This window comes from Eleginops maclovinus, chromosome 3, assembly GCF_036324505.1.
Source record: "Eleginops maclovinus isolate JMC-PN-2008 ecotype Puerto Natales chromosome 3, JC_Emac_rtc_rv5, whole genome shotgun sequence".
Lineage (NCBI taxonomy): Eukaryota > Metazoa > Chordata > Actinopteri > Perciformes > Eleginopidae > Eleginops > Eleginops maclovinus.
Window position 1 is genome coordinate 23,955,469 of NC_086351.1, and position 22,662 is coordinate 23,978,130.

General features: G+C 40.0%; 1 protein-coding gene across 2 annotated transcripts; it reads left to right on the top strand.

Annotated features, from left to right (window-relative positions):
* The first annotated feature begins 764 nt into the window (after positions 1–764).
* LOC134862091 (cytochrome b5 reductase 4) lies at positions 765–15,163 on the top strand. Of its 2 annotated transcripts, none has more exons than XM_063879792.1 (16): positions 765–989; positions 3,453–3,577; positions 4,243–4,396; positions 5,125–5,225; positions 5,797–5,872; positions 6,723–6,804; positions 6,909–6,966; positions 7,447–7,540; positions 8,302–8,334; positions 8,439–8,561; positions 8,892–9,032; positions 10,160–10,306; positions 11,304–11,454; positions 11,905–11,991; positions 12,559–12,720; positions 14,023–15,163. In XM_063879792.1, the coding sequence occupies exons 1-16, from the start codon at positions 845–847 to the stop codon at positions 14,075–14,077; spliced, it is 1,734 nt and encodes a 577-aa protein (XP_063735862.1). In that variant the 5' UTR covers positions 765–844; the 3' UTR covers positions 14,078–15,163. The 2 variants fall into 2 exon arrangements, with proteins under 2 accessions (XP_063735862.1, XP_063735863.1); XM_063879793.1 differs by lacking the exon at positions 765–989 and adding an exon at positions 2,899–2,917.
* Positions 15,164–22,662: the final 7,499 nt, after the last annotated feature.

The following is a 22,662-nucleotide window of genomic DNA, read 5'->3' on the forward strand; positions in this document are numbered from 1 at the left end:
ACCTGTGCTGCCATCTGCAGGAAGAAAATGTTGCAGTGCATGCTGAGGTTCCATCTGAACATCACTGATCCTTGAGGTCAGCAGTTGTTTAGAAATTAATTAAAACATTTGAAAAATAAAGAATGAAGGGAAAGGTTAGGCGCTCCCAAAGGAGTCATTTTCAACAAATCACATACTACACAATAATGCACGATACATTTCTTAAAATAACTTTTTTGCCAGAATGTAACAAAAATATATAAATAAAGAATAGACTACCTAAGAGTGAATTTTAAATAAAACTAACAAACAAACAAACAAACACACAAACAAACAATATATTTTAGTAAGTTTCAGAGAAAGAGGCAACGATGATTCAGTTCCTGCTAAACTGATGAAAATGGTCCTCTAAAAGCATATTCAATACTCAACAATAATATTGATATTTCTTGTTTTAATCCTTGCATTAACATAGTTGTATAAACTTGGATTGAAGTTCATCATAATAACAAACCTTGAGGGAATCTTGTGTTTAAATTGTTTGACTGTTTGCAATGTTTATAGGAATGACTAGGCTTACTGGGAAACCTAATGAAACAGAGCCTTCAACATCATTAATATTCCCACTTGTGCTTTTTCTTCAAGGAAAAGTCCAAACATATCCCAAAAAGGGTTTATTTTACAGTTATCACCTTTACACAACTGCTGTCTTTACTAGGTTCACATGGACGTTTATTTTGAAGTTCTTGTCCTTGAATCCTCTTATCAGATTAGGCTTTTGAAAAGCCCTGAGGTGCACTGCCTTAAACTGTAGCCACATAGCCTACGGCTATATTCAACATCAACGCTGTGAGATGTTTTCATAATGCTAGGAGAAAACCAGAGCGATTCAGATGAGGATTCTGATGATGATGATGATGATGTTGATGAAGATGAAGAAAGTGAGAAAGGATCAAGGAAAGGACCGAATGCTTCATCTTTCATCACTTTACTCAATAGTTTAATTTCAGGTGGGTTACTGGCAATTTTTTTTAGGTTTCAAGGTTTCAAGGTTTTATTTGTCATATGCACAGCAGATACAGCGTATATGTTGGCAATGAAAATCTTATGTCGCGTGCTCCTCCAACAACTCAACATGCATGGTGCAAAAGATAAATAAAGTAGTGCAAAAAGAGAGAAGAATATTTACAATATTAACAATAAAGATTTGAGGATGTGAAATATATACATATGTGGAATACATTGAAAGTATTTAAATACTTTACACTGTTGAATGAGGAGGTATGTACAGATGCATATATTATGTATAGCAGATGTATATGGCAGATATGTACAATATATAGATATGTGTACTATAAACAGATATGTATGGCAGATGTGTATAATATATATATATGTATGTGTGTACTATAAACAGATGTGAGTAGACATTCACACAGCTCAGGAGTTCAGTAGTCTTATAGCCTGTGGTATAAAACTGTCTCTGAGTCTGGTGGTCTTGGTCCGGATGCTGCGGTACCGTCTGCCAGACGGCAGCAGACAGAACAGATTGTTGCTGGGGTGATGGGGGTCCTTTAATATCCTACCGGCCTTCTTCCTACACCGCTGGGTGTAGAGGTCCTCCATGGATGGCAGCTCCGTCCTGGTGATGTGCTGAGCAGTTTTCACCACCCTCTGTAGAGTCTTACGGTTGAGGGCGGTGCAACTGCCATACCAGGCGGTGATGCAGCCAGTCAGGATACTCTCGATGGTGCACCTGTAGAAGTTGCCGAGTATCCTGGAGTCCATGTTGAACTTCCGCAGCCTGCGGAGGAAGAAGAGCCGCTGTCGAGCCGTCTTGGATATGACCCTGGTGTGATGTGTCCATGTCAGGTCCTCACTGATGTTTACCCCGAGGAACCTGAAGCTGCTGACTCTCTCCACAGGAGTCCCGTCGATGGTGATGGGTGTGTGTGCCTCTCTCTGCCTCTTCCTGTAGTCCACAATCAGCTCCTTTGTTTTGCTGACGTTGAGATGGAGGTTGTTGTCCTGGCACCAAGATGTCAGGGCTCTGACCTCCTCTCTGTACGCCGTCTCGTCGCCGTCTGTGATCAGGCCGATGACGGTCGTGTCGTCAGCAAACTTGATGATGGTGTTGGAGCTGTGTGTGGCCACGCAGTCGTGCGTGAACAGGGAGTAGAGGAGAGGGCTGAGCACACAACCCTGAGGGGCTCCGGTGTTGAGGGTCAAGGTGGAGGATGTGATGTTCCCCATCCGCACTGCCTGGGATCTGCCCGTCAGGAAGCTCATGATCCAGTCACAGAGGGCGCTGTTGAGCCCAAGGTCCCTGAGCTTAATGATGAGCTTGGAGGGCACAATGGTGTTGAATGCTGAACTGTAGTCAATGAACAGCATTCTCACATAAGTGTTCCTCTGGTCCAGGTGGGAGAGGGCAGTGTGGAGGGTGAGGGAGATGGCATCATCCGTGGACCTGTTTGCTCTGTAGGCAAACTGCAGGGGGTCCAGTGAGTCAGGGAGGGAGGAGGTGATAAAAGTTTTGACTAACCGCTCAAAGCACTTCATGATGATGGAGGTGAGTGCAACTGGGCGGTAGTCATTGAGGCAGATGGGTTTTGTCTTTTTGGGGACAGGGACAATGATGGACTCTTTAAAACATGTGGGGACTACAGACTGGAGCAGTGACCTATTGAAAATGTCTGTGAACACACTGTGAACACACTCATTATTCAAACTGACTAAACTAATTTAGTTTAGTCAGTTTGAATAATGAGTCATTCACTGTTAATTATGCCCTAATTTAAGTAGGATATTAGTGAGCAAGCATGCACAATATACTGGTGCCTAAAAACTGGCACACCTGCTGTTAATCCAGCCATTAATGTGATTACACCTGTGCTGCTTTGGTATGTCAGATTATCTGCGTGACATCAATGCTAAAGTAATTCAAATTACCGTATAGTTGGGTATGGATGTCTTTGTAAATGGTTACTTTATCTGTATGTGTTTAATACGAATAGTAGTATTAGATGGATGAGAGAATACAACAGGAAAACGGATTTCAGGCGCATCTTGATGACGCCATTTGTTGACGTCGTCGTCAGGTTGTGCGACATTTTCTTGTAGTTTACATGGTGGCGGAACCAAGAAAACAGAAGTTAGCTAGCTTTTGGTCATCCATTTTCCAGCAACATCTTATTGTGGCTTGTTTAATTATTTTTATAAACACGACTAATGTTAAATTTAATTTAAATGTAATGCGAGAATGTATGCTTTGCTGTCATTAGTTCCTAAAGGTAGTAACCATAAATGTATCATTAGCCTAGCTTAGCCTTTAGCTAAGCAGCATTGCTCAACACAGTTTCAACAGAGATGTGTCAGAAACAGGAAGGAACTTGTACAAATAATACCTTTAAGCCGGTGTAACTACGTTACAAAACGCTCGTCAATGTGCTGAATAAGCTCCCATTAAATAGGTTTTCTTCCAAACTGGGGCTGCCTCCGAAGCGGTTACAACATGTTGAACATCCCGACCCAGGCGTTCCCTGCGCCGGGTTCCCAGCAGCGGGTCGCTCCGTCCGGCCAGTCCGGCAGGAACAAGGTGAGTAACTGACCACAACAGAGAAGGGCTTCTCTCTATAGACAATGTACAACACTTCCCCTAAACCTTACAATGTAATGTTGTTAGAGAGACATAAGTACATAATAATAGTTCAATTAATGTCTAATTAAACCCTTACATTGTTTCTGTGTCGTGTGGTTTAAAGTCATTTGAGAGTATTTGTGTTTAGTTGTATATTGTTTAAAATGGCTGTAATAGCAGTATGGGTGTAAAAAACATTGTATTGTGGGTGTAATTACTGAGTAATATGGCTGTAAAACGGGTGCCAATGACCCAATGCCCCTCCAGTAGATCTGCTCTGGCGCCGACTCTGGTAAAAACAGTGTACTATATTGGTATAGTAAGGGTCTAATTTGGGTGTAATAGTAGTGTAACAAGGGTCTATTGACCTGTAATATGGCTGTAAAAATTGTGAAATATGGGTTTAAAAATAGTGAAATATGGGTGTTAGGTATAAAAACAGCAATCAATTGATCATCTATCATGTGCCAATGTGTAAATAACAGCATTATCTCTTGGTATGTTCTTTGTTTTGTGTGGCCACACAGACTCAAAATAACATTGCTGTTGCCTTCACACATGTCCAGAAGAGAATACATATCCAGGTGATCCTCTGTGACATGACTCTGCTCTTACCCTGTTAGGTGGCCTTGAAGCCTGGCCACAGTCTCATGGACTGGATCCGGTTTTCTAAGAGTGGAAAGGATCTGACCGGGCTCAGGGGGCGCCTGATTGAAGTTACCAAGGAAGAGCTGCAGAAACACAACACCAGAGACGACTGCTGGACCTGCATACGAGGTGAGCTGACATGGTAGCCTGACAGAGTATGGTTCATACTTAATAGATGAATAAAGGAAACAGCCTGGTAGCTGTAGTATTTAACAGGTTACGTTACATTTCAGCTGAGGCCCTTATCGAGAGCGACATACAACATGTTTGTTGGTTATGATCATAGTTCAAACCCCATGTCTTTTAAACTTCACGCCTCTAATTTGTAAGACAGACATTCTGTGCAAACTAACTGTAAATGGAGGTGAGTTACCATAAGCACACTAAGAAGAGAACATCACTGTTTCTTAAGTTTTCAGCCCTGAGTCGACCAACATGACCACACACACATTTCATTTTAATATATTTTGCGTTGTAATGTGTTTTTCACATTCTTGGGAATTCTTTTTGTTCAGTAAAAAACAAAACAATGCAAACTATATCTAATTAAAAAGATGATAGCATTGGAAATGTGTTGTCCAAGGAGAACAAGTGTGTCATGCTTAAATGGAAGATTGGATTTGTCATTGCCTCAGAACCTTTTTTTTTTATGCAAAGACACATTTTTAAGGCTGCTATTTCTGTTTTTAAAACGTTCAGTTTGTCCTCGCTGCATAGTCTTTAATATGTCTTTGCTGAAATCTTAAATGTGGTGTTGATCGGTTGGGCTGTGGTAATTAGGTAATGAGTCCGGTAAATACCAGCTAAAAGAAAACTATATATATACATTAAGCTACTTTCTCTCTGTATGTTTTCAGGTATGGTTTACAATGTGACACCCTACATGGACTACCACCCTGGTGGAGAAGAGGAGCTGATGAAGGCGGCTGGGATGGATGGCACCGACCTGTTTGACCAGGTATGTAAGGGTATCGAGAAAGAACATTTTCATCTTACTTTATAAACTTAAAACTCAATGTAAAGGTTGAGTCCTCCATTTCTAGATCTAAAAGTAAAATTACGTCCAAGTAAATATTTTTTAAGGAGACTTTTAACTATTTTGTATGTTTATAAATATTGTGTAAGTTAGTACAGGTGTGTTTATATCCTTTCACAGTGATAGTTCTGGATTTAAAATAAATAAATTCAGTTTATGTATGCTATTAACAACTTGTAAACTGGTATTTGCAATCTTTAATGTAGTTTCGGTTTTGATACTACATTTTACATATATAATACATTTTAGAGTCGAGCTGGGACAGAATTTGACTTTGAGAAAATATATTATTCTTATCTGAAAAAGACTGGCTTGACTCTAAAAAGAGTCATTGCTATTCCAATCAATATAACGTGTTTGAAAAAGCTCAGCAGGAGCTTGAGAGGAATGGAACATATTTTGTTTTGTGTGCATTTTCCTTGCTGACAGCTTTAATGTGGTTATGGGTCACTTTATGTGTTTTCATGTGATGTTCTGGTGTGTTTGTGCATAGGTCCATCGCTGGGTAAACTATGAGTCCATGTTAAAAGAGTGCCTGGTTGGCAGGATGGCCACTATTACTATTAAAGGTACACACACACACACACACACTACACACATATCTCTGCATCAGTGTGCTCACATGTCGTCTGTTGTTAATATGCAGCCTTACCTCAGTGATAACCAGATGTCACACACACAGTACAGAGCACGAAGGTCTGTCCCTGAGTTCAGTGTCACATTCCCACTAATATATTCACTGTAGGTTATAATTCGTTAGTCAAGTGTTTCTGAATCCCAGCATTGATGGTTTAATTAGGCTCCCCCAGCCAGTCCTCAGAGAAGGAGTCATCTATGAAGGGCTGTACACACACCGACTCTCAGCAGGAGAGGGATGGCTGCTAGGAGTGTAACATGACTGTTAATCTTTATCAACAATGATATTTTTTTCATACTTATTTCCTAGGTGATGACCATTTTGAAAAAATATATGTCCTTTATTTAACCAGATAAACTCATTTAGATTTAAATCTCTTTTCCAAGAGAGACTTGGCCAAGAAAAGCAGCAAGAACAGTGTTACAACAAACAATACAAGCAGAAGAATACAACACAAAACACAAAAAATGGTAAAAACCACTCAGTATAGAAATAAAAGCGACTGTTTAGAAAAATGCTTTAAATAGCTGTTCATTTTAAATTATGATGTGAATCCCTTTTATCTTATAATATGTTATGATGGTCTCAACCTTAACTTTTGCTGTAACAATGTAAATGTCCCCTCTGTGGGACGAATAAAGGAATTCTTATTAAGCCTCATCCTATAAGCAGGACATAATGTGTGTGATGTCATCCTGCAGATGTTTGATAAATACAGGCCCTGATGCTGCTTTGTAAATCTTGTTAATAAGAATGTGACTGACTATGGTTTTTCTTCACAGCTCCCATGCCTCCTCCAGCAGTGACAGGCCTTGCCCCCCCTCAGATGGTGGCTCCTCCCCCAGACAAAGACTCTCGGCCTCGGTATGAAAGAACATAGTACATATAAAAACCAATATAATGCACATATGTCGAAGTTCAAAACATTTAAACATGCTCATTGACATGTTATCTTCTGCTGTGTGAAGGTACGACTGGTTCCAGACTGATGTGACGGTTCATCTGGTGATTTACGCTAAAAGGAAGGTAAGCTTTCATCGAGCATACGCACATCTCTGAGGCATTTCTGTATATTAGAATACCCTAAATATTAGAATATCCTAAATATTAGAATACAATATAACTACCTCAACTAAAAAACAGACACATAATAACACACCATAGTAGGCTTTCTAAATACTGATGATGAGCGATAATTTATATTGTACGGAGCGGTAGTAGAGGTGAAACACTGCCTCCTATTTACCTGGATCAGGACGCGTAGACCTATACATATTGTAACTTTAAATTTAAATCTTTGAGACTATAACTTGTATAACTAGCTTGTTGCTATTTGAATACATATTTGATGTATGAAATAATCATTTGAGCATAACATAGAGTTGCTTTTCAAAAACAGTTTGAAGGATGCATTTATATAAACATTTGAATGATGAGATTACTAACTGGCCCAAGAGGGACCTGTATCAATGGTTGACCTAACTCTGCATACTGTTTGTCTGTCAGATCCCCAGCTCAGGCTGTACCATTGTTGACCTCAAGGGGGGTGTTCTGCGACTGGAGGTTCTGCTTGGGAAAATGTCCTACATGATACATCTAAGTGAGTAGAGATAAGACTTTCTACCTCTGTTTGTGCCAGGATTACCTTCTGTATATAGGCTTGGCATCCAATTAAATTGAATTAATAGGATACAGTTCAATTCTAAGGCAATGTGCAGGGAGCAGATCAAACACAGTATATCTATAGAATAAAAATCAGTAAATACAGATGGAAAATAACATTGCATAACTCCAGATAAAGATCATTATGTGTCTGCTCTCAACCAGTGCCCTCCCTCAGGATCATTTGATACCAGCAGCCCTAGCTCCACATCTAAAATGTGCTGCAATGGTTATTGGTCTTTACATCTTCACAACAGGTTTTTTATAATCATAATATTTTATTTTTAATTGTAACAAAAAAAGGTACCATGGTAACCACAAACATGATGTGATACAGCGGAATAGAGGCTGGTGTGTGTGTGATGCTGTTTTAGCAGCTTCACTGAGATATGATATTAGAGGATATTGATTAGTCTTTTAACATAATCCTCATTATCATTAAATAAATATATATTTTAGTTATCTTGGTGTGATCCTTTAGGGGGATCCGTACCCCAAAAAATCATTTTATTGAGTCCATAAAATACAATTTATATGCCAGGATATTGCTGCAGCTCCACAATATTATATTCAAAATGGTATTTTAACACATGTTGATTTTTATAAAATGTTTAAGTAAAAAACGACTGGGGTAATCTTACTGGAGAATGGCTGCAACGTAATCTAAATCTGCTCCGTGTCATTTTAATGCTTTTACAGGTCTGGCTGATGAAGTTGAAGGAACCATTGATGGTGAGAAACCGTCTTGATTCAATAAAAAAACTAGATACAGATAGTATTGGCAGAATCTGTTATATTGTAATATTCTTATCCTGAAACTGTCCTTTCTTCAACAGTCAACACTGCCTTCTCAGTGGGAAAAATCCAGCTCAGCATACGCAAACAGGCCAAAGGAAAATGGACAAGTCTCGGTAAACCGCTGGAATCTCATAACACATTTCTACGCAAAAAAGACAGAGGTGAGTTCCAGGATCAGATAAATCATTCCATTGGGATTCTTTAGCTCTTTTCCACTTATTTCTAGCAAATCATTTAAATTTTACACATGTTTTCACATGATTTGTGTCACAGCACTTAGTCAGTTAAAAGTGAAACTACATTAATAGTGAATACAGGCACATTGTGATGTTTGCATCATTACTAAAAGTACAAGATTTTGTGTGCTTGTCTCAAACGGAGCTGCTTCTTTCCCACTTGTTTAAATTGTTCACCAGATAAGATTGGACATTTGCTTAGAATAATAAGTTTACCAAATGAATAATGAGTCTACATCAATGATCTTTTCACAGCTCTACACTATCGGGACTGTGTGTTGGTGTCGAAGACGGAGGTGAACCATAACACCCATGTGTTCAGACTGCAACTTCCCCATGGGACTGTCATGCATGTGCCTGTGGGAAAACATGTCTACCTCAAAGCTCTTATCAAAGGTGAGGACTGCACTGCACTATACACAGCACTGTGCTCCTCTAAGCTGAAGCAAAAGCTCTTCTTAAAACATTATTATACGCTTAAAAGTAGGAAACCATGGTCACTAATACCTTCAGTGACCCTCCAAGTTGTCAAGTGCGGTATACTGGGTCAGAAAATGCTAATTGTTATGCTATCTAATGTTTAATTCTGTTGAACTTGAAATGGAGGCCAGATGTCAGTGTTAGGATTAATAACATTTTTGAACGTTTGATTCCAACTTTAATGTTAAAGTCCCCTACTTTGGAAAATGATGACACATATTGATGAAATGATATGGAAATGTGGGATTTTGATTTTATTTCATAGATGTAGAAATATGTTATAAGAAGATATGTTTGGACCTTTACTTTTTAAAGGTCTGAATCTGAACCCTACAGTGAATATTTAACTCAAATCAAAGGATTATTAATCAGAATCAGGTTTATTGTTAACATAAACCAAGAATTTGTCCTGGTGTTTTTGGTGCATACATAAACATACATAAAAATGACACAAGGATTGAAACACAGATAAGAAACTATTTTAAGCGATGTATAATAACATTAAAATTATAGCAACATTTACATCGGAAATGGTTGAGCTATAGGTGTCCGTGGAAATAAAATAGGAATAAAATATCTGGAGTTACAATGTGCAGTACCGACAGTATTATGATGAACAAGATATTGTCTACATCGTGAGTCTATGATGTGTCTGAGGATCAGGGTCAGTGGGGGTCCCGGGCCTTGTTGATGAGGCCGGTCGTGGAATGTAAATGTACTCAGTGGATCACTTTATTATTGTTGTGATTCATTTTCGAATGAAAAGAAGAATACATCGATCGCTCCCTCCTTCATAACAGTGTATTTCAAACCTTTAAATGGTTAAATATATATAAAAAGTGTAAGTGACATCTTTAAAATCATAGACAGTGAGAACTGTAGGCAGTATTACTCTTCATCATTACAGACACCTCTTTTTCCTGAGGCTCCCTCAACGCATCATTAATACAGAGTAGGACTCAAGCTGCTGTGAGGCGGACATGGATAATATATTTGATATGATTATAAGAATTATTTTGAATTGTCATTATGTTGATATCCAGACACAGAAGTGGTGAGGCCATACACTCCAGTAGATCAGAGCCTGGCAGCAGCTTCCCACAACTCCTCGCAGGACTCCGACCTCTACATCATGATCAAAGTGTATCCTGACGGAGTGTTCACCCCACATCTCAGCAGCCTGCACATCAGTGAGTAACAACCAGCGTGTGTGTCATGTAGGGAAAGGGAGAAGGAAGAGATATGTGTAGAGAGACTGAGGGTCAGATGTTTGTAAAGTACAGCGCTGGTTAGGGTGTAGCACAGGAGCTAGAGCTGGTTTTACTAATCAGAAGATTGGTGGATTGTTCCCTTGTAAGAGGTCTGCATGTCATCTGGCATGATACTGAACCCCAAAGTGCTTCCAAAGGCACAACCATTACAACATCACAAGGTTTGAACCAGTGCACAGTATGCTGTCGCTCATGCTTACTTGGTGAGATGCTAGCAAGATTTGGGTTGTTTAGAATTTATCCCGAGGAGAAACAAGTTGTCACACACATGCACAGACCCATATAAAATAACGTTATTATTATTATGCTAATTACTCATTAACAAGATGAATGCAGCAGTGTATGAAACAATGCAGTTGCTCGCCTGCTGTAAACATTGTTTTTGATTTTATGTTGAAATTATCCCAACATTAAAACTCCCTAGCTATTTTATGTTGGTTGTTTTTTTTGTTATTAAGAACCTTCTTTAAATCTCTTTTGAATTCATATATCATACTAATTCAGTGCCAGCTCTCAGATTTCAGGTGGATATGATTTGAAAGCCTTTTAAAACCAATGAATAGGCCCAATCTGAACAGCTGTTATTCTTCTGTTGTAACCACAGTGATGTTGCACACAAAGCTCTGCCAAAGCGTGGATGAACCCACACAGCAGTGCTGTACCTGAACACATCCTGTCAGTACTGCACTGAAGGTACTGCTAATGTGTGCTACCTTCAATATGCAGCCTGGGTAGACCTGGTAGTGTTCTTATCGCTCTTACTCTTTGCTTTCTCATCGTGAGCACCTGAATGCAGCTTGAGCTCAGGGCAGCTTTCACAGAAACTTAATTAAATCACTTCTCATTTGCACTGCACAGTCCCTCTCCTGCAGTGACTGATGTTAACTCTGTTCTCTTGTCTGTTGTTGCTCTCTAGGTGACTGTGTGTCCGTCAGTGGTCCAGAGGGGACCTTCAGTGTCCGCCCCCTTCGTGATGTCACACACCTCTACCTATTAGCAGCAGGCACAGGGTTCACACCAATGGCTCGCCTCATCCAGCATGCCCTACAGGACATGGACCTCATGAGGTGGGAACTCCCTGCACATTTTCACACTTGCACCTGCTGTCTTTTATTTAGTTCCCAAATTAATATTTTTTTGATGGTTTTTATTATTTATTAGGCTTTGTGTATTGTTGGTGATGTTTTTTTAAGTTGTGCTGTCTTTGCAAAAAGATAATTATCTTTTCTATTATTAAAGTTATTTTAGTGACATGGGTTTTAATGTTTTAAATTGAAATGTAGGAAGAGGTGAAATATTTCTGTTGTTAATTAATTACATTTAACCCAAGTGAAGTGCGACACAAAATGTTTGCTTATTTTTTGTTTGGAAAAGAAGACTCTTTGTCCCTATCATTAGCCTTTCTCATCCGTAAAACATTATGGAGAACAGGCACAGTGTTCCATGTTGCTGTTTGTTTCCCAGATTATCCCTCCATGGCCCGACAGTCCACCACATTTTTGTTTGTGTGTCCTCAGAAAAACCAAGCTGCTCTTTTTTAACCGGCGTGAGGAGGACATCCTGTGGCGCTGTGAGCTGGATGAACTGGCTGCTAACAGTGACAGGTACTGACTGTTTGTCCCAATGTTTTATATGTGAAAACATAACCAGAAAGATTCCTCTTAGAAGGAAGATGAAGAGACGATTCACAGGAGGGTTGGGAGGGAGCTGGAAGGGTAAATCTTTATACAAAATGTTTGTCCTATTATAAAAATCAATGGTAATAGAAGACATTGTGAGATGGGGCAGTTTATCTGAGGGACACGTTGAGTTGCCCCGTGCTGCAGACTCAATCATTTCCATTGTGTTTTGGATGCATCCCTTTGCATACAGGCAGGCGTGCATGGGGCTGCTTTTTTGTTTTCATTTTAATTTTCCCTTTTCTTTCTTTATCACATGTTATTGTGCTGTGTTAGTTTTGTTTTTGGTTTGGGTGGGTTGGGTGGGGGGGTCATTATTTTTCTTTGGGTCATGAAGTTGTGGTATTTTATTGAAATTTGGTTGCATATTTTTGTGACAAATGGCCGACCTTACACTTTTCATGCCCACTCAATATTGTATTGTATTTTTGTATTTTGATGTGCAATTGCAAAATGTGGTCAAAAAAAAAAGAATGCGTGTTTGTCTTTCAGGTTTCAGGTGGAGTACGTGCTCTCTGCCCCCTATGACGGCTGGAGTGGCAGGATGGGTCGGGTGGAGGAGTCCATGCTGGAGGATTTCCTCACCAGGCCAGAGGGCTCCAAATGCTACGTGTGTGTGTGTGGCCCCACTGCTTTCACAGAGATATCAATAGGGTGTGTATCATTAAGTTCAGTTTACCTAACTGGTAATTCTTAGACCTTAAAGGATACTTCTATGTTGCCGTCTTATTTCCAAAGCTTTCGCAGCAGTTTTTATAACTCCAATTGTTTTGGGAACAAGTTGATGTCACTTCAACAAAGTCAGGCGGACTTTAAACACAAGCAAAATTAATATAACTTGATCTGACAGGATGTCATTGTATTTGGACAGCTAGGCTGAGTATGGTGCATACTATAAGTGAAACCTGATACTGCTCCGAGTCCAAACAACAATCAATGCAATCTGATCAAAGTAGCTCACAGCTGTAAACCATAAGGGGGGTCGGCACCTTCGATCAGTCTCGCTGCCAGTTTGAGTACATGAATTAAAAGCCATCGTAGTACATTTTTATTTCATAAATCAGGTGTTCACCTACTGCATTTAAAAAACATGTAGAAAAATAAAAGTAGCCTAAAGGAAAAACCAAAGGAGAATTCAGGCAAATGTATTTATTTTTAAATGTAACAGTAATATTTTTTTGTAATTACATGTAATCAATTACTACTCAAGCCTGGTTGCAACTACAACACTTAGAGTATTATGGTAGTATTAAGACTTTTCTGAGAGCCAATTTCATGGAGGTTCCTTATGTAAACTCCCATGCAGTGGGCAGCTCAACATACAAGGTATATACATTGTTATCATTACTAACAGGAATGATGGCCAAAAACACATGTTGAGTATCTCTAAAGGGTGACTGTGGCTGCGAGGTAGTGCGGTCGTCTTCCAACCAGAAGGTTGTGGGTTTGATCCCAGCCCTAGCAGTCAACAAGTTGATGTATCAATACCTAACTCGATTTGCTCCCGATGGCATGGTGTATGAATGTGTGTGAAACCTAGAGCAAAAAGTGTACTGCTCTGCTCGGCTTTTAGGGGTCGAAAAGACTGGATGAAGTGCTATATAAGTACAAGTCCATTTACCATTAAAAAAAAACTAATGTTAAAACTTAGAAAAGTTGGGCTCTAAGAATACAGATATTTCATTAGGAAAATCCTTTGCTTCAAGCTTGCCGCCACTTTGTTGACCTTCTTTCACAAACACTGACTATAGTCACCATCAAAAAAACTCTCAAAAATGGCTAGTGAGGTATTTATTATTCAGATTATTCAAATGTGCCATTTGATTGTTAGATGAAAGTAAATCCAGCTTCAGAAGATCTAAATCACATCTATAATGTTTAGCGTTGCAGGGATACCCAGCTCTTGCCCCAAGTTCATCCCCTCTCCCCTCTCCCTCCTTTGTGTTGGTGTTTCAGCTTGTTGAAGCAGCAGGGCTTCAGTGAAGAGGAGCTGCATGCCTTCCAGGGCTGAAGAGCCTCCACACACCCCCACCCTGCAGAGACTGTATGTCTTTGAGTGAGAGAGCATCAAAGAGCTGATTTTAATTTATAAACTTGTAAAAACATTTCTATGCACCGAGGACCTGAGGACCTGAGGACCTGAGGATGCTGACAGCAGGAAATGCCTCCAGGCTCTGATGGGCGTCATGAATATCACAAACTCCAGTACAGTGACATTCTTCTGAGTGTGGACACTTAACTCAGTGTTCAGGAAAACTATGAGTTGAAACATTGAAAAGATGTGTAGAATAAAAATACAAATATGCTGAGGGAGAGGAAGGAATGAAAGAGATGTGTATATGCAATATGAACATGAGTGATGAAATGTATGGATTTTAATGTCTGTTACATGGATTCAGTTGCAGTGAAACCACTGCAGTGAAATAAAATGCATTAAGTTGTTTGAAGGTTAGTCTCCCTTCATTGAGACTGGGGCATTTCACAATATTACTTCTGATAGATATTTAATTTTGAGTCATCAAGTTCTTGATGAGTTGATTTTCCTTTAAGAGTAACTAAACAGGTTAAAACCGGCTGCCTTATATACATTACAACTTGTTACTTTGCACTCATGTTGTGTCACTAGTCATGTAAAGAATAAGATTGTTCATGTGACACGTGTAAATTAGCATAAAGCTAACTCTGGTACAGCTAAGTTGTGAGACTTTTACTTCAGCAAAACATATGATCTCTTCTCCAACCTTGGTAATCTCCAGATCCACCATATTTTACCTAAAAAAACATGAAAAAAGAAGACAGAAATTGGAGACAACAGAGTGTTCCACAGATGGAAGATCTGGTTTGCAATCTTTATGCATTCTCAGTGAAAGAAACAATTCTGTGTGTGTTCAAGTGTGTAAAGGCTGTTTAAAGTGAATAAAGGATCTTGGCCGTCATATAATTCAGTGGTTACAGCTGGCGGCCATATACTGGGGTTTGATCCGCGCGTCAACCCCTCTGTCTCCCCATTTCTGAACTGCACTATATTAAAGGCACTGGTTGCACAAAAGAATCTTTAAAAAAAAAGATGTTTAAATAAAGGATCTTAAGAATGGAATGCTGTTATGTCTCCACTGCATTTATAATATATACTATAAATTTATCTTATATATGTATACGTATGAAAATATATATATAGATATATATCCGTGGGAAAAAATTAAGAGATCACATTATTTATAGGTTTGTCTTTGAGTTATATGATTTCTTTTTCGTTTATTGTATTTATAAACTACTGACAACATTTCTCTGTGTTTGAATCTAACACACACTGGAACGGCTGCCATACATATAGACATAAAGATGTAAGAAACATTTGGAGTGGTCTCTTAATTTTTTCCGGAGCTGTATATATATACATATATACATTATTTAACCAGGTAGAAATCTCATTGAGATTCAAATGAATGACCTTGCTAAGAGAGGGCAGCATTAACAATGTTACAACAAATAAACACTAAATATACAGGCAGATGAATACAGCTGTCGTAAAACACAAATGAAATGGCACATTTTCCAGTCAATATGCAAATAAAAGAAACTGTTATAAAGCATAAAAACTGGCATAATTTGATGCAAGAGCATCACATCGACCAAGAGTGTTTTGTTTTCTGTCCTTCAAAATGGACTTGAACTCCCCCAAAGTGATCAAATCTGACAGTTTCAGCTCCTGCTGTTCATTATTCCAGGCCATATACAGACACTGGAATGGCTGCCATACATGTAGAGAAAAAGATTTAAGAAAAATTTGGAGCGGTCTCTTAATTTTTTCCGGAGCTGTAGATTTTGTTTCCTACACATATATGTGCACAGATCAGAGGGAACCAGCCCAGGGAAAGATTTAGCCAAGGCTGTACACACGTTATCAAATGTATAATAGAAATAATTGAGTCACTATTTAAAAATCAGGAGAAATTGTTGGTTCCATCAGTTTTGCGCATTTTGTTCTTTATTAGTGGAACCAAAATTGTGAGCAGAAAAAGAAAAATGAATATAAAAACAAAACATTTGAGGCCGGCACCACCAAGCTTCATGTCAGCTCAAGGCCCGGGTATAGAACACCCAGAGGCGGCCTGTGGTATCAAGGTTCGACTCCTGTCAAGTGAAGGGAGAATGACAGTGGAAGGGGAGACGCTATACCTGTAACTGCCCCCAGGGTGAGCTATACGGAGTTTCTTTTTAATTGTTCATTGTGTAAACGTCTGTTATTACTCACGTATTACATATTCATATCTGCTCGTTTACTTCAACCTTTTCTACTTTTTAAACCTGCATTTTAACACTGATCGTAATCTTTCGGCACCGTCGGAAGTCTGCTTAGTTGGCGCTGTGTATATTACAATTCAACGTGATTTATAGGCCTACTCTGCAATCTGTGACAGCCGACAGCGGACAAAACCAGGCTTGTGTTTAGCATCGGAGCTAGCGAGCTAGCTACCCAACCAAGACTAGAGACACCTTTACCCGTCACTTGTTGCTTTTGCCAATAGCACAACCAAACCTACTAGAGAACTACGACCATCCACACAGCTTCAAAAGCAACAGGCCGGCACCAGCATGCTGGAGCTCAGCTCAAGGCCCCGGTTAGCTCCACTCCGAGCCAGAAAGAGCCATGGACGGATGCCCGCCGGGGGAAACACCGTGGGAAGCTCAAATGCCGTCCCACTGCTCACCAGGCCCTCCGGCTGACCAACACGTACTCCAACATGGACTTAGACGACTTCCCTCCACTCGCTGGTCATCGCACCCGACTCACGTTGCCTAGGTCTTGTGGTCCCCTGGAGTCGGAGTCGGAACATCGTGCTGACCGTGGCTCTCAAATAGGGTGACCAGACGTTCTCTTTTGCCCGGACATGTCCTCTTTTTGAAACCTATAAATGTGTCCGGGCGGAATTTCAAAATCGTCCGGGATTTTGTTATTCTAGCCTCAAACGTGTTTACAGCGAATTTGCATTGCTCTCTCTTTCATTCACATACTAGTCACGCCCTCCCCCTACAGTTCGCTTTGCATTAGGTTGAAGTGCAGGGTGTAGAGCCAGACCTTAGCGCTACCGTCATTGGTCGATATTCTCGGCCTAAACATTTAATTGGTCACTCACCTCAATAGCGCAAACTTTCGTGTTTACCACTGGCAACGCGCATGGCTACCCGGCATCTTCAGCCATGCCGAAACGTAAGTGCAAGTTCACTGACGATTTAAAACATAAGTTTCCATGTTTTCGTCTTGGTCGAGATCAACACGAAGCTGAGTGCCTGACCTGCAAAGCAGGCACTTACGTGTCGGTCGCAAATAAAGGTGCCAACGACCTACAGGCACACATATGTTCAGCAAAGCATCGAACAGCAGCGAGGGGCGAGAGCTCATCAGCTAAAGTGACAGATGTTTTCGTAAGTAAAAACGAGATTGCAGCTGTCACTGCTGCTGAGGGTGCTTTTGCTTTCCACACGGTTAAGCACCACGAAAGCTACAGGTCAATGGACTGCACATCTGGCTTGTTAAAAAAGGTGTTCACAGATTCTCCAACTGCTCAAAAGTTCTCATGCGCTCGACAGAAGCAATTGTAAATGCCGTGATAGCCCCACATTCCGTTTAAGTTGCGCTAGAAGCACTTCAAGATATCCCCTACTGTGGCGTTTCTACTGATGGCAGCAATCATGGAGCAGTGAAAATATTCCCTCTGCTCATTCAATATTTTGATTGGAAAAACGGTGGTGTGCAAAGTAAGTTACTTGAAATTAAAAACACCCCAAATGAATCAGCTGAAACGATTTCACAGTACATAAAAGACACACTGGAAAAGAAAGGGATATTTTCGAAATGCATTGCATTCACTGGTGACAACTGCAACACACATTTTGGAGGAATCCGGCGTAATGAGGATGGGAAGAATGTTTTTGCAAATTTGAAAAAGTCCTTGCAGAACACAGCTCTTATTGGTGTAGGCTGCCCAGCACATATTCTGAACAATTGTGTTCACCACGGAGCAGACACACTGGATGTTGACATTGAGCACATCTTTTTCAAAATTTATCAGCACTTCCACATCTACACTGTGCGCACAGAGAGTCTGAAGGAGTACTGTGAGTTTGCTGATGTTGAATTTAGAGCTCTTCTCTCTCACAGCAAGACACGATGGCTGTCATTATTCCCAGGAATTGAGAGATTGCTACAGATGTATCCAGCTGTGAAATCATTGTTTTTGTCACAGCATGCTTCTTGAACGCAAGATGAACAACTTCATGCCTCTTAAAGTCAAGAGTATGCTGGCACAAAGTCAGAAGGATGGGCATGGTCAGAGGTGTGAGCATTTCTCTGCTCAAGTACAGGGCCTGTACAGTACATGCTTGGACTATCTAGAGACATGGATGGCACCCATGGAGGAGTTTTCCACTTTTATGTGGATGGATCTGAGTGAGATTCCTGACTGGAATGACGTAGAGGGCTGTATCAGGCACCTAGCTGGGAAAAGGGTGGACATTGATGATTCAAAGTGCTTTGATCAGGTCACCAATCTGAAGAATTTCATTGAGAGAAGTAACAGTGATGCAGACTTCTGTGGTCTACAAGCACACCAGAGGTGGACCAAATTCTTTGAAAGATCCAAAAGTGTTGATTTTCATTCAGAGCTGCTTAGGATGGCACAGGTTTTTTTTGCCATACCTGCACACAATGCAAATGTTGAGCGTATCTTTTCCCTGATGCAAGCCCAATGGACCAAGGAGAGGAATCGCTTGTCTGTTGATTCACTGAAGGGGATTCTGTGCACCCAGTACAATTACAAGAACATGACCTGCATAGACTTCCATTCTTACTTAATGAGTAATCGTAGACTGTTGGGAAAGATTCAGTCCTCTGAGAAATATGCCCCACGTGAGGAGGAGGACTGAAAAGTATCAGCCATTGTACAACTTTTCAACTTTAAAAATGTCTTATTTTGTGCAATAAGGTTTATTATTTTTATTATTTTTGTTTTACCATTGTTGTGACTATACTTTACATTGTAAACAAATGTATAATTTGTTTTTGCACATTTAAAACTTTCAAGTGTTCAAAATAGCCTTTTGAGGCAGTGTTTTTCTGTTAGCGTTGGGCCGGCCAAAGTCATTATCATACAAGTCACCATGTCTGTTGACACATTTATATGAATTCACATGTTCATAGGTGCATATGTGACCCAACCCCCACCCCCGATGAAGTGTCCTCTTTTTCACAAACTCAAATCTGGTCACCCTATCTCAAAGGCATAACCCCTTCTCAATAAGTTGACTTTGACTTGACTTTAGCCCTTTCTCATTTCTCTTTGGTCTTTTCCTCGATCCTCCAATAGCGAGCCGGCTCTCTGGAGGAGTTATAACCGAGGATACACCGATGTGTCCTCCTGGGGATTGTATTTCCGGCAATAGTGATGTTTAAAAGAGGCGTGATGCACGCTGGACTTATCTGAACCAATCACAGCTCTGCAATCGTTTCAGTTGTGATTACAAGTTATTTAAGAGGATCAAATGCGCATCAAACGATCTGCCCTTCACTGTTTGTTACTCACTAATGACATCCCCCCCTGGATATTAGGCTGCTTATGTTTTTAAGACAATTGCTTTAATCGTGACGCGATGTGTACAGTGAGAAAAGCAAACAGGGACGAGAGCTCATATATGACATTTCAAAGGTATTTTATTTTGAATGTGCACATCAGCATGTCCCCATATTCTCCGAGTGGCTATTTGGGGTGGCCTGCTACCACCCTGAAGTGAAATGTGTCTTTTATAATGGACAGTTTTTTGTTTTTTTTGCTATTCTTAGCTTTTGCTGGTGTTGCCACTTCAATATGGATCAACAAAAGTGTATGACAGGGGAGTCATTCTTCAGTGAGATTATTAAATGGTGAAATAGTGACACATGACTTAGGTAACCAGTGTCAGTGACAGACAGGGAAGTGAGGTTGGCCTTTTCAAGTATTATTGTGATGTCAGATCATGGCAGATTATGGGAAGTATAAAATATTTGAGACGTTCAGACAGGGATCAGAACGACATGATTTATCAGGGAGGGGATCGGGGAGGTCATAGAGTCCATCGGTTCCCAAAGAGATTTCATCATGGCGTCAAAGAGCCCCTCACTGCGTCGCGTAACATCTTTGTTCCACTCCTCCGCGTCACACTCTGGGCTTTGGGCTCTGTAAACACCAAGCAATAAGGTTTAGGCTGTTCATCTGTGCAAGCCAAAAAGTCAAAGCTGCGTCACTGCAAATGCTGAGTAATTATTGATGTCTTATCACCTGACAAGCTAACAATATAATAATAATAATAATAATAATAATAATATCTGAAAAATGTCAAGGATCTTTGATACTGCATACTTGTGACCACCAAGGAAAACACTTGAATCAACTGCTTAACCCCTTATAGTAATACTGTAACCTGCTGCAACACACACATGCAGATCAGAAATTAGATCACTCTCCTGCTCTAAATAGTTTCACTGACTGAGCAAAGACCCAGCTCTGCACAGTGTCAGTGAGTAAATAATATAGCCATCTGGTACAACATAGAAAAATGAGTGTACCGTAAGACCCTTTGGATATCAAAGAGCTTATAGTACCGCAAGTTATGAAGGGTAATCATTAAAATGTCTTTGTTAACAACAGGAAAACCATGTAAATGTTCAAAGGATATCTCAGTTTGTGATACAAGAAACTTTACCCCATTTCTCAAAATAATACAATCTTCCTAAACACTATGACATCTGGGCAAACAAGACCAGTATGATATTCCATACCATTATGTTTATCCCAAGTCGTCAACTGTATCTCACTTGACATGTTGATTTGAAAATGCTCTGACATGAAATCATAATTTTCAGCATCAGTCTTTTTGATTTGACCGGTCCAGACTCAATACCTTTTGCAGAAGGAGATTCCCAATGATGTACAACAGCATATTGGTGTTTTTTGGTGAGGGATTTTTTGTTATGTTGTTTAAATATTTAATGCTGAAAAATTCATGTTTAGCGCCATGAATTTTTAGCGTCATACCTCATAGTCCAAACATGAACTAAAGGTCCAATTTGGCGTATAGAGTCAGGATAATGAATCATGAAGTTATGTTCTAGGAGCAAATTCTTTTTGAGGATTCAAAAACTGTAAACAACCTGTGATGCTCCTCCATTAGATGTTTTTAAAAGCAGTCATTCCCTCTGTACAACATGGTGAAAAACTATCTGTTATATGCAACAAAAGTAACAACAACTGCCAATGTCTGTCCCTTCGAGGGTCAACATCACCAACGATTATTGGGAGATTCCTCCTAGGGCATAATGTTAGCATTTAGTCCAATATTATTGCCAGAGCTAATAATAATAATAATAATAATAATAATAATAAATTTTATTTTAGGCACCTTAAATGACACCAAAGTACACCGTACATTTTATTCAATACGCTACAGAGGCAACAGAACATGATAAAAGGTAGGTTTTTGAAGTTGATATGGGATTGAACAGGGAGCCAATGCAGTTGGTGATGATCCGGGCTGCAGAGTTCTGTATGATTTGAAGTTTATTGGTGAGTTTGTTGGGAATGCCTGAGAGGATGGCGTTACAGTAGTCGATGCGGGATGTGACGAATGCGTGGACCAGGACTTCAGTATTTGATTGAGACAGGGATGGGCGGAGGTTGGAGATGTTGCGTATGTGGATGAAAGCAGTCTGTTAGATGTTATTTATGTGAGGTGCAAATGAGAGGGAGCTGTCCATGACACCAAGGCTTTTAACTTGGCCAGAGAAGGGAATAGAACAACCATCAATGATGATGTTGGAGGCAGGGGAGGATGGAGTTTTGAAGAGCGTTGTTTTGGTGCCAATAAGCAGGGCTTCGGTTTTCCTGGCATTGAGTTTCAGAAAGTTTCTGCTAATCCAGCTCTGGATGTCTTTGAGGCAGTTGGTGAGAGTGGTTGGGGGGAGGGCAGTGTTGGGTTTGCTGGGAATGTAGACCTGTGTATCATCGGCGTAGCAGTGGAAATGGACATTATGATGACGGAGGATAGTGCCAAGGGGGAGTAGGTAAATGATGAACAAGAGTGGACCCAGTACTGACCCCTGAGGGACACCATGTGAGACAGTGGAGCAGCTTGACCGGTGGGTGCTGAGTCGGACATATTATTATTGCCAGAGCTAAACAGATTTATGTGTGATGGACGGTTCTTTTTATCCATAAAGCCATAGTTGAATCATTCACTTTGGAGTAGGTTTTCATTAGAGATGAAATTCTTATTCAAGTATTCAAACAACAACTTAGTTTCCTACTGTTCGACACCATCCAGTATATCATGCATGATGTCGCACACAATAGCTCCCTATAGAAGTGTTGCGGCCCATATAGGGACTCAGTTCCAAGACTCAGGTTCGAATTCGTCCCCCCCTTTCAACAAACACAAAAAAAACATTAATGCATACAAGAATAACTGCATAAAAAAAGAAATAAATGAATATATTTTTAATTCCTTAATATAACATGATATCATACATTACTTTAATACGTTTAACATCTTTGGTTCAGTCAC

Coding starts and splice junctions, on each gene's coding strand:
- LOC134862091 (XM_063879792.1), top strand. CDS start 845: ATGCTAGGAGAAAACCAGAGCGATTCAGATGAGGATTCTGATGATGAT. Junction 4,397..5,124: donor CTGCTGGACCTGCATACGAG/GTGAGCTGACAT, acceptor GTATGTTTTCAG/GTATGGTTTACAATGTGACA. Junction 5,226..5,796: donor GCACCGACCTGTTTGACCAG/GTATGTAAGGGT, acceptor GTTTGTGCATAG/GTCCATCGCTGGGTAAACTA.